This window comes from Myxocyprinus asiaticus, chromosome 29 (genome assembly GCF_019703515.2).
Source record: "Myxocyprinus asiaticus isolate MX2 ecotype Aquarium Trade chromosome 29, UBuf_Myxa_2, whole genome shotgun sequence".
Lineage (NCBI taxonomy): Eukaryota > Metazoa > Chordata > Actinopteri > Cypriniformes > Catostomidae > Myxocyprinus > Myxocyprinus asiaticus.
The window spans coordinates 3,357,470-3,370,674 of NC_059372.1; the positions used below are offsets into that span (position 1 = coordinate 3,357,470).

Below are 13,205 nucleotides of genomic sequence, written 5' to 3' on the forward strand. Positions count from 1 at the left end.
TGCATTAACTAATGTTAACAAATACAACTTTTGATTTTAAAAATGTATTACTGAAATATAACATTAACCAACATTAATCAATGCTGGAAACACTGAAAAGAAAAATCTGTTGGTTTAACTTAATCCAGATGTGGACATTGGTTCCACACAATAAAAATGAGTTTCTTTGATTTGAAATTAAAATGTCGGCTCTACTGAAATACTTTGTGTAATGAAAACCTAAATGAATTGAGTTAACCTAACTTAAACTCGATCTGTTCTAATAACTCCATTGAGACTGGCAGCTTGTTACTACCTAACAACAAACACCAAGGTATATTATATACCTGTATATATGTTTGTACTGTATAACAAGTATGGTTCTGCTAAGAGTAAACAGCTCCCCAGTTGGTCATTATACAGATGATCCCTCAGTATTTGCTTCTTGAAAAAAAAAAAAAAAAATCAATACACACTGATTTATTAATAGTTAACATTCCCAACCTCAATCTAACCATTCGCTTCTCCACAATGGTAACCTCCAGAAAAATTCAACATGACAGAAACTCCTCTAAATCCCAACATAACAGAACATGAAACACTAACAAGTCTCCTACTTGTATTTATTTTGATAGAAATACATAAAAATAACACTTAATTTTAAAATGTACTCTCCCAGTCCATTCCCATACAAAACATGTTGGGAACTGGAAATCCACAAAGCAAAACTATTCACTTAATACAAACACAACTGGATTAAGTGAGCATAGCATAGACAAATGCTAAAGAATTGAGTTGCATTAACTCATTTTAAATAAGTTAATTGAGTAAGCACTAAATATCATGTTGAGTTCATGCTGAATCTATTTGGACATTTCATAGCAATGTGATCATATCATTTTTTGACGTTGGACTTTACGCAATATAATCACGTTCTCATGACAAAAATAAATGTATTAAGTTGATCTCAAGTGTTCTGTTGTAGTATTTTCAACAGAGCTGCTGCTTTTCCTTTTTTCAGTGAAGATATTGTTCATTGTTAGTTCATGTTAACAAATGCTACTTACTGTAAAGTGTTGCCGAAATAATAAAAACAGATTAATAATACTAACTATTATGTAGTTGCAGTATTTCCCATTTCCCCAATTTATGTTTTAAACGTATTATTATTATTAATATTATTGTCTCTTAAAGTTGCAACTTTATTTCTATCTTAAAGTAAGTGTTGTAAGTACTGTACCCGTTCATTTGTAATGTGAATGAACGGACTGATCGGACGGGTGATGATGTCACAGGCAGTAATAGGTGAAACACAACACCGAGGAGGACCGAGCGGAGCAAGTCAAGACACATGCGGAGCTCCAGAGCCCGGAGCAACACACGGATCTGTCCTTCTCCGTCTCTCAGTCCGGTTCAAAACGGCTCATTTTGATCTGTTCTCGAAATAAACTCACCGTATTTCATTAACACAAACTCGGTCCTCCGTCTGCAGGCGCTTTACGCACAGCGGAGGTTCTCCAAAGCGCAACCCGAAGAGCCGTGCGCTTGTCTGCTGGAGACGCGGAGACCCGTGACGCTGGACTCGGTGTGATGTGGAAGCTTCAGCTCTGAGGTGCTTTTATCTCATGAACCTGGCGTGGAATTTTGCTTTCAATTAGAAAACTGCTGCGTGGACAAATGCATACAAATGCATTTAGGAGCCCAACGGACAAGGAGTGGACAAGTATCTCCAACAGCGAAAGCGTGAGTAACTTTGTATCTCTGCGGGGTTATAGGAGATCCATTGGCGAAGGCGTGCGCTCTGCACACTGATCCATTGGGTTTCCTAAGGTGGATTCTGGTTGCACCTAACATTCTGGGCAAATTCAAATGGCATTTTTATAAAAACCCGAGGCTGTAAATGTGAGAAAACGCTACTAAAGATATTTGTGTATTTATAGACTTTGCGTAATTATATAAACGAGTCGTTGTAATTTATGTCTGACTTGCATTCATTGACCTTTCATACGTGATTTGACACATACATGTGTCATTGAGACAATGCACAGAATTTGTGCATGCTTGCTGTGCTGGAGATTTGTGGAAACTGTGTGTGTATCATATACCTTCTGGGCATTCTGGAATTATTTGCCAAGAATTCAGTTGGACTACACCACCAGACTGAGTTGTTATGACACGTTATAGATGGACACTATGCTTTAAGTAATGTTGATGCACGGAAACATAATTAATGGCAGGTGATCAATTGGAATTTGCAGTCTGCTGCTGTTTTTCCATATGTTGGTCCGTCTGTTCAGAGTTAAATTCCTTATAGAACCAAATTTAGACCAGATGGATTTACTCTGATGCAGAAATTGTCTGCATTGATTCTGTAGTCACTTAAAACAGCATGCTTGTTTCATAAAGCATCTAAATTTGGCTGAAATGGACTGTGGCAGTGGAGTCCGAGTGATTTTGCTCTATTGTGTTAGTTGACGTTCCCTGGTCCAAACATTCCTCATGGAGACGACTATTGACCTCTAACATCTGGACCGCCGCTCCGCACTCCAACAGATCTGCACATGATGCACCTGAGCACAATCTCACTCTCTTAATTCATCACATAAGACATTAGGTGAAACATCAGTCCAGGTGAAATGTTGTTAAGTGGCTTTTAAAAATCCTGCAATGTAGAAAGTGGAAACGTGTTGCCTTAAGGAAGAATTTCTGCCTGTCAGGGTTTCCACAGTCATGGAAAATGGGTGATTTCCAAGGAAGTTCATTGGCTAGATTTTGCTGTTTGCAGGACGCAACTTGCCTCAAGCCACCATGATAACATCAGTCTTTCCATTAAGGGTCTTACTGGAAACATCTGTACTCTAATGAAGTAATCGTTTACACTGTTAAAGGAATATTCCGGGTTCGATACCAGTTAAGCTCAATCAACAGCATTTGTGGCATAATGTTGATTACTACTATATATATATATATATATATATATATATAAGCAAAAATCGAGGTTACAGTGAGGCACTTATAATAGAAGCGGATGGGCCCAATTTTGGGGGGTTTAAAAGCAGAAATGTTAAGTTTATAATTTTACAAATGCACTTACATTAATTCTTCTGTTAAAACTTGTGTATTTTTTTTATATGTAAAGTTGTTTAAATTGTCATGCAGGATAAAGGGTTTATGTTGTCATGGCAATAAGGTTACCAAGCAATTTTATCACAGTAAAATAAAACACACATATTGTTTTCTTCTTGTGGCTATACTTTTGAGACAATGAGTATTTTAATGTTTACAGATTAGCCACATTGACTTCCATTGTAAGTGGCCAGCACTAGGTATAGGCAGAGTAGGCAATTGCCTAGGGCCTCTGCAATTGCCAAATCCCACAATGGTCGGACGGACACTCCACCTGACCCTGTCCAGATGGACAGCAAAAGCATTCAGGGTGGCCCTAGCTTGCCTGGAAATCGTAGCAACGGCCCAGTTCCTCATAGTCCATGTTTCTGCAATACATTGCAACTTGTTCATGCCAAATAAAAAGCACAACTGATCAGAATTGGGGGCATTATGAACAGATCAAGAACTCTAGGCATACATTTTCCTTGTGATCCATTAAAAACTTCTAGAGCCTCCAATCCCTCCCTTACAGAAATAAAGAGACACCAGTTGCATACCCTACAGACCAAAATGCCCCCCCCCCCCCCAAAAAAAATCGCCTCATCCTAGGACCGCCCCTGCAGTGTCTTCTAATGAAAGTAAAACAAATAATTCAACTATGTCATTAACTTACAGTAGATGCTTTGCGAGTGACCAATTGTTTTAAACGGCTCTTAAAAATGCGAATTTGACTTTTATTTTCCCCTATTTGCTGTCTTTGATGTCACAGCTCATGAGCAAATATGGCAGACTTTATATTGTGTACTTCAGGCTAGGGACTGCATGTGTCAGCCGAGCAATTAGTCATTGAAATGAATGCAAATGCTAACAGATCAAGAACTTCAGGTATATAGACCTCTTTGTTCTAGAACCCCAGATTCTCCAGTTCTACTTGCTGTTGACAGAGCGTTTGTGTAGACGGAGAGAGTTTAACCATGTCTTTGACAATGTTTTGCTTTCCTGCCAATCTGAAGTCACTCTCCTGACTTCCCCAGAAATAATCTCCTGTCTGGTCATCTGGCCAAGTTACACCTCTATGTAACTGAGAATAGCAAGGCATGACCTTCCAAATCTAAGGTCCAAGACTTTGCCAAAGACAGGTCCCAATTCTGGTACTGCTTAAACCAGTTTAAGGTGGTTTAGCGGGTCTCTCTGCCTGGCCAAGCTGTTGAGGCTGGTTTGTTTTTCTAGTTTTAAAAGGGTTTTTGGGCACTTGTCAGCTGGTCAGGCTGGGAGAAAGAGCCTGAGAGAGTATGAGAGTCGTGTGTGCCAAGAACAGCAAAGCGTCACTATGGTTTTCGGCCTGGGACGGCACTCAGGCTCCCTCTTGCTTGTGAAATGGGCAGGGTGTGTGATGTTGGCACCAGGGTTGTGTATTAAGTGAGGGTTTTAGGGCAGTGCTGCAGGACTATTGTCCCGATGGTGGGAATGCAGATCAATTTTGGTCTCACAGCTCGAGGTCCCGGCTGAGCAGTTGATAGCCCTGGCTCGCAATGGCCTGATAGTGGAAAAGTGGCTTTTGCTCAGGTGCATCATGCGCAGATCTGTTGGGATTGGGAGAAAGCAGCTTTTCTCCCAATGCCATGGCCATTTAAGGTCAAAAAGGCAATATAAAATGCCTACAGGTATTTTTTTCTGGTTCGCAAGTGCAAATTTAATTTAGGTGCCGGTAAAAGTGCTGTAAGTGATTTTAGCTGTTCTGGAACTTCCACCAGACTTAGCGATGCCCCCTTTTTCCAAAACCCCACACTCCAAAGACACACGCACACACAGACACACTTGAAGATCATTGTATTGGAGCATTTAAGGGCAGAACATCCCCCTGAGCGTTTCGTAGTCCAACCTTGAGCGTTTCATAGGAGCAGGACACTGTACTGGCACTTATTCGAACATATGTGGGCTTCCCTGTGAACATACGCAATGACTGACAGGAAGAAACAAAGGATCTGACCACAGCCCCTGGACATGTTTTTCCCTGCTGTTTACCAAGCCAAGACAGGGGTTAAATTTGGGCTGAACAGTCCGGAATGGCATTCTGGGACCTCCTGATTCAAAAAGGAAAAAAATATTGGCAGATTGTTCGTTCATGTTTATGCCAGCAGGCATTTCACCCTGTAGCTCAAGACTGGTTGCCTACTGAAGCTAAGCAGGGCTGAGCCTGTCAGTACCTAGATGGGAGACCTCCTGGGAAAACTAAGGTTGCTGCTTGAAGAGGTATTAAGGAGTCCAGCAGGGGGTGCTCACCCTGCGGACTGTGTAGGTTCTAATGCCCCAGTATAGTGATGGGGACACTATACTGTAAAAAGGCACCGTCCTTCGGATGAGACGTTAAACCAAGGTCCTGACTCTCCGTGGTCATTAAAAATCCCAGGACGCTTCTCGAAAAGAGTAGGGGTGTAACCTGGCCAAATTTCCCCGATAGGCCCTTCTCAATCATGGCCTCCTAATAATCCCCATCCATTAATTGGCTGTATCACTCCTCTCCACCAATAGCTGGTGTGTGGTGAGTGTACTGGCACACTATGGCTGCCGTCGCATCATCCAGGTCGATGCTGCACACTGGTGGTTGTTGAGGAGAGTCCCCTGTTCACTGCGCTTTGAGTGTAGTGTCAGAAAATTTAACATTCATTCATCATTCATTCGTCACTTCAATCTATTTCCTGCAGGCAGTCTTCAGTTCAGTTAGGGTTCCCCCTCCTCAAAAATCCAAATTTAACCCCTGAGCCTAGGGCTGTTACAAAAACAGGTATGATATTTTTTTAATGCCACCTATTTCAGCGATATCTGGCAGGTAGTAGGGGTGTTTTCTACAAAGAATCACTAACAGCACCACAAAAAAATGCCACTGAAGATGCAAAATGTTATTAGCATTGTTTGTGATAGTGTAACCCATGCTTTAATAAAGTCCAGTAAGGATACTACTTTTTTCAAGTTTTGTGCGCCCTGCAGAAGAAAGGTGCCTAAGGTGGCTTGCTGGTCTTAGCTGGTATCCCATAACCTTATGGTGCATTCAAGTCATGTCGGAATGATCGTATGTATGAGTTGAACGCACACGAACGCACCACAAAGTCATAATTACGAGTGGGGAAACTCAGGATTTTTACCATCATTATACATGGCCGCACAAAAATGATAAAATAGGTAGAACAAGCATTAATTACACACCTTTGCTCTTTATTTTGTTGCATTGGTGCTAAAAAAAGCTTCCTGCCTTGGCTAGTAAGGAAAAACAAGATAAAGAAATATGGAATTGCAAAACGGGTTTGTTCTATCCGACTAAAATCACTTGAACACACATCACATCGTATTTACAATTTCCAACCTCGTAATAACAAACTTCCCAGTAGGACTTGAACACACCATTAGCTTTAGCCTGGCCTAGCTGGACTTCGTAAGATGGTTAGGCTGAGAGACTAGCTTGCTGACTAGCTAAACACGTTTGGCCATGCTGAGAGACCAGCTAAACCATCTTAGACCAGCTAAGACCTGCAAACCACCATTTTCTCAGCAGGGTAAGAATTTAGGGTTATTTATGTACAGATATTACCCTCCAACGAGTTTTTTTGTAGATGAAGTCTAAAGTATTTGGTTGCTGCCATGTGATTTAGCCATGAGAGCTAGCATTGTGTTAACGTAGCTTAGCATCTCACAGGACTCAAACTTTCCGTACAGTATGCTAATGGTACTGTGCTCCTCAAGCATACTTTCTTGCTTGCAAGAGAGGATGTCCCATATTTTTGGCCAAAAAGAAGTCTCTACTTTTAGCTAAATGTGAGGCTTATTTACAATCTGGCATAGCTGCATGTCATGTAGCCAGTACAGGCTTGTGTTCTGCCAAACCACAGAGTCTTGACCCACTGGGCAAACACATGAATAGTGTACTCACACAAACACACTTACAGCTGTTTATAAAGATTTCCAGAGGCTTTTCATGAATTCCCATGCTAGTTTATGCTGATTCAGTGCAGGTGAAACTGTTGTCCGAGGAAGTCTTGCTAGTTAAGCTAGTCAGTAAGCCTTGTTGTAACATTAGCACCATTTATTTATTTTTTTATATAGAGTAAACCCATTTTTTATGCAAAGTATTTGTCAGATACTGTCAGCTTTGGCTCATTGAGGTACATGGAGATTGTTTACTTGTGTTCAGGTTGTTTTTGTGTTGGTCATTTGCTCAGACATGAAAAGGTGTCTATTAGAATTCAGGAATATAAAGTACTGTGTAACAGTATAAGGACGGGCAAGGAGGTGGCGGGAATCGGCTGAACAATAAACATAAACTATAATGGTAAACTTAAAACCAACATAAACAAACGTGTAGCACAGCCATGTGCGTCTCTCTCTCTCTCGAACCGGCACCTCTGGCCGCCCCTTTATCTCACTCTCCCGCTGATCAGCTTATTCATCGCCAGCCATGCTCCATCACGGCCCGGCCATGCCCTCCTCCTCGTCACATCCTGTAAATCACGACAAGAACACACGGTTATATTTTTTAACTGCTAAGACAGACTCGACTCACATCGTAATAAAAGAGATTCAGAGAGTAACTCTGGTGTTTAGATTCAGTCTCTTTTGGTTGCGTTTTGTTGTATTTTGGTTGTGGAATGGCACACTGTCCTCTCAAGCGGAGGCGGTTGAAACACTGCATTTGCTGTAGCATCCTCACTGAGAGAACTGTGGGAAAACAAATAAGTTTGCCCGACCAATCAAAATTCAGCAAGTCACACTTCTGTTCTTCAAGACTGCATTGATGGTGTTTGTTGCAAATATTGATATACTGTCTAAACCTAATTGTGTTTGATAAAGTATGCTCTTGTCCACAGCATGTTGACTTCATGGATCTCTATGAAATACTAACATAATATACTAACACATTTTAGCAAACTAACTCAATACCTTCTAAAGATCCTAAAGATCTTTCTCCCTTAAGGCCTTTTCACACCAAACGTGATGAGATTATGAGAGGCGAATCACCGACGAATGGCCCTTTCCCATAGAAAGTGTAGCGAATGTTCGCCGTTAGCACACTGATGCTGCGTTTCCACTGGCGCAATAGAAATCCGCTCGTTGCCGCTCACAATGCTAGGAGACCGCTTGCTACACGCCACTGTCAAATCCACCTCACGCTCGGCTTCCATAGGAATGCATTGAAAGCGCTCACTCACCTTCGCTCATCGACATGCAAACGATTCTCTTGCGAGCAGATCGGAAAATAAAACGGATTTCTCTACCATCTGAAGCAGCGATGACGAGTTTGTTGTTGATTTGCTTAAGAGAAAGAAAACTTTTGAGACGTTTCACAAACTATTTCAGTTCACCTGCTGGACAAGTTGATTGATCATGTAGACACAGTCTGAGGGGTGATTAGAAAGAATCGAGTGTAAAAAACTGGTTTAACGGTTAAAACATATGATCATTTGCAACAATATTAATTATATGCCAATGTCATGCATACTGTATATAGTGTGTTATGTGCATTTGTTTAAAATCACTGCTCAGTGCACACTCATAATGACTGTTAAAACTAATGTTTTACTGTATCTTATTGCCATGTAAAGTACATCTACCCTGCATGAAAAACAGCACAGCAATAACGATTTTGTTTTTGGTATTGAAAGGCACACAGAGTGCACTGCATTCACCGAAATTGTATTAATATTATTGATATTCGGTGAAGAAAAACACTTATGATTCGTAAAGTTGTTTATTAAAAAAGTGATACAAAGGCAAATATATGATGCAATATATATTATATTAAAGATATAAGAGAACTTACGCAAGATTAAATGCAAAGGCCAAACAATGCAGCAATATGGAAGAGAAGATCAGGTAATGTTTAAAGGGGATGCAAGGCAGTGATGCAGCAATATCGTTTACATGTTAGGAGAACCCATATGAGAAAAAAAAGTTTCAGTTTTTAAGGTATTTGTTGCAAATAAAATACACATCCTCAATGCTGGTTCAGGGTTTCTTCCTTCAGAGTTTAATCTTGTTTGTCAAAACAGCTTTCTGTGCTTTAGGGCCATCAGTTGCTCTGGTTCTGGTAACTGCAACGGCTTCTGACACGTGATCTAAAGCTCATATATTATTGGTCAGGGCATTAAAAATATCATCACTCTTACCGTAAAAAAAAGCTTCACTTTGTCGCCACGCGATTTGGCGCGGATTTTCGCTCCAGGTGACAATGTCTCATTAGGAATCTATTGTTTCAATTCAAAATGTTGATTGTGGTGAGAAATCGGGCCGAACATTCACACTTGGTGTGCAAATGCCTTTAGGCTCTTAGCGCCACCCAGAGATGGTATAAAACGAGACGGGTCACTGAAAAGTCTAGCAACTGAAGTCATACCTTACAGTTAATGGAATATTCTGGGTTCAGTACAACTTAAGATCAGTCGACAGCATTTGTGGCATAATGTTGATTACCACAAAAATTAATTTCGACTCATCCCTCCTTATAAAAAAAAAAAAAAAGCAACAATCTATGTAACAGTGAGGCACTTACAATGGAAGTCAATGGGGTCAATCTGTAAACATTAAAATACTCACTGTTTCAAAAGTATAGCCACAAGACGTAAACAATATGTGTGTTAATATGATTTTAGTGTGATAAAAACCACTTGCTAGCCGCATCTGTGTAAAGTTATAGACAATTTTACAACTTTGTTGCCATGACAGCATAATGCTGTAAACCCTGAAATCCCACAAAATTATTATTTAAACAACTTTACAGCTCAAATAATACACAAGTTTTACAGAGAAATTAATGCAAGTACTTTTATAAAATTATAAACTTCACATTTCTGCCTTTTAAACACTTTAAAAATTGGCCCCATTGACTTCCATTGTAAGTGCCTCACTGTGACCTCCGTTTTTGCTTTTTATTAAAGAAAACGAGGGATTGTACTTAGTAACACGGCTGTAGGGAATTTTTTACAGGGGTGGCCGGGAAAGGGCCAGCAATCATTGGGATGGCACAGAAAAAATTCATTGTATAAACAAAAAATACTGGGCCAATTTAAGTGCCCACAACACAATAATATATGATATTATCTTCTTTCTCCTAATTTACTTTGACCCGTATGACTTCCATGGAACACAAAAGGAAATGATATGCAGAATATTACGTCAGTAATACTTGTATTAGTGACAGTTCACCCTCTCATTTAAATTCTCTCATTTACTCACCCTCATGCCATCCCAGATGTGTGTGACTTTATTTCTTCTGCTGAACACAGATGAAGATTTGTAGAAGAATATCTCAGCTCTTTAGGTCCTTACAATGCAAGTGAATGGTGACCAGAACTTTGATGCTCCAAAAATCGCAAAGACAGCATAAAAGTAATCCATAAGACTCCAGTGGTTTAATCCATGTCTTCAGAAGTGATATGATAGGTGTGGGTGAGAAACAGATCAATATTTATGTCCCTTTTTACTATAAACTTCAACATTTCTCTTTTGTTTTTTGTCGATTCGCATTATTCATGCATATCGCCACCAGGGAGGAGAATCTATGGTAAAAAGAACTTAAATATTGACCTGTTTCTCACTGACACCTATCATATCACTTCTGAAGGCATGGATTAAACCACTGGAGTTTTATGGATTACTTTTATGTTGCCTTTATGTGCTTTTTGGAGCTTCAAAGTTTTGGTCACCATTCACTTGCATTATGAGGACCTAAAGAGCTGAGATATTCTTCTAAAAATCATAATTTCTGTTCAGCAGAACAAATAAAGTCATAGACATCCGGGATGGCATGAGGGTGAGTAAATGATGAGAGAATTTGCATTTTTGGATGAACTATCCCTTTAACAGTGCTGGTCCTTAAAATCATTTGTCACCGTAATGTCCATTATCCTGCTTCTATCGTTTGGCTCCAGAAGATATACAGTAAGCACATACTCAAGACTATCTGTTTGTGAGAGCAGCTGAAAGACATTTCAAAACAAGAATCCTCTCTGTATTTCTGTCCTGTTTATAGTTAAACGTCCCACATTATGAACCAATCCTTAAATTATTTTTCTGATTATTATTAGTCTTTTAGTTGCACAATAAACTGCATCTGGGATTTCATTTATATTGAACTCTTTTAGTGTCTGGGCCTGTCACAGTAAGGATAAGAACATAGATTTTTTTAGAGTATCTGCAAAATCCTATGTCAGTCGACCTCTTTTTAAGGTCCTGCTGAAGATCATTGTGATTCACTATTTCTCTTTTAGAGTAACAGACGCCTACGTACTGCTATAGTAGACAGCTGCTCCTCTCTCCCGCTGTTAAGTGCTCTTGAGAAAAGTCCTTCACATAATTCTCGTAAATCTGCCCGTTCTTCCTCACAGGGTGGTTGCGTGGAGAATAGTCGCTCACAGTTCAGCTGTAGCTCCTGGAATGAAGAAACGCTTCCTCTACTGTTGTTTTTAATGTTTGATAGTGTTGTGTCTGTGAGGGAATCCTCTGTTGTGACCGTCGCCATATTTTACACGTGACTGTTAAAATGATACAAGCGTTTGACAAACATAGCAATGATCTCCTTCTAGCATAAGACATATATATGTAGACGATAACCTGTGGTTACACTACATTAACAACCCTGTTTACGTGGTTAAAGGAACATTTCCGAGTTCAGTACAAGTGATCTTCAGTCAACAGCATTTGTGGCATAATGTTGATTACCACAAAAAATTGTATCCCTCATTTATTTAAAAATAAGCAAAAATCACGGCACTTGCAGTGGAAGTGAATGGGGCCTGACCATAGGGTTGCCACCCGTCCAGGATTTTCCAGGATCATCCCGGTATTTGGCCATCTGTCCTCGAAAAATTTAATTCCATTCTGGGAACGCAAAATGCCCTGTAATTTCGATATTTTCTGGACGCTTTCACACATATGAACCCTTGTTTATAAGCGCACTATGCAAGTGGGAGAATCAAATGCATTCTTATATATAAGTCCGATTAATTTTCGATTAACTGGTTTGTTCGGATGACTGAGATTGAGATTGAGATTTTTCATTTTTGTGTGAACAATCGTTTAAAGTTTAGTCTACTTACTGTATTTAACTATATTTACTATATTTAACATTTCCGGGTTCTGGAAAACATGTCCAAAATAGGAAAGACGTTCCTTTTACTGCAATTTCCGCATTTCAATTTCATAACAAATTTCCATCAAATTTAATTTTGAGATCTTTAACAAAATTAAATTAGTAAAACATAATATATATATTTTTTTCACTTAATTTTGTTAAAGATTACTCAGTTTTATGGAAATGCTTTATAAAATTGACACCCGTAAATCTTGAAAGTGTTTCTTTTTTTTTTGTACATTTTTATGATTTATACAGACATATTTATACTTTTAAATATTATTAATGTTAAAGAAATGTTAAATAAAATATTAAATGTTCAGTGTGTACTATAAACTCAAGAAAACTGCTTAGGGTCAGAATAAGTAAATAATATGTTAAACCTGTGTGTATATATATATATATATATATGAAAGAAAATATTCACTTTTTTTATTTTTACATTTCAATTTCATAACAAAATTGAATTGAGTAATTTTTAACAAAATAATATAAAAAAACTAAATATTTTAGGATGTATTTATTTTGATTTAAAATTACACAATTCATTTTGATGGAATTTTGTTATGAAATGAAAATGCTTAAAATCTTAAAAAGAAGCTAAAATGGGGGCCTGGGTATCTCAGCGAGTAAAGACTCTGACTACCACCCCTGGAGTCGTTAGTTTGAATCCAGGGTGTGCTGAGTGACTCCAGCCAGGTCTCCTAAGCAACCAAATTGGCCCGGTTGCTAGGGAGGGTAGAGTCTCCTGGGGTAACCTCCTCGTGGTCGCTATAATGTGTTTCTTGCTCTAGGTGGGGTGCGTGGTGATAACATTTTTCTTTCTCGTTAAGCAAATCAACAACAAAATAAGTCCTCATGGTGGCGTAGTGACTCACCTCAATCCGAGTGGCGGAGGACAAATCTCAGTTGCCTCCGTGTCTGAGACCGTCAATCCGCGCATCTTATCACGTGGCTTGTTGAGCGCGTTACCGTGGAGACGTAGCACGTGTGGAGG

At 39.3% G+C, this 13,205-nt stretch overlaps 1 protein-coding gene across 1 annotated transcript in view; it reads left to right on the forward strand.

Annotated features, from left to right (window-relative positions):
- The first annotated feature begins 1,364 nt into the window (after positions 1-1,364).
- Positions 1,365-13,205, forward strand: part of LOC127420187 (collagen alpha-1(XXIV) chain) — a 144,173-nt gene continuing 132,332 nt past the window's right edge. Inside the window, exon 1 of the mRNA XM_051662241.1 lies at positions 1,365-1,722. Coding sequence (XP_051518201.1) covers positions 1,667-1,722 — 56 coding nt within the window. The 5' untranslated portion in view covers positions 1,365-1,666. The remainder of the gene's footprint in view (positions 1,723-13,205) is intronic.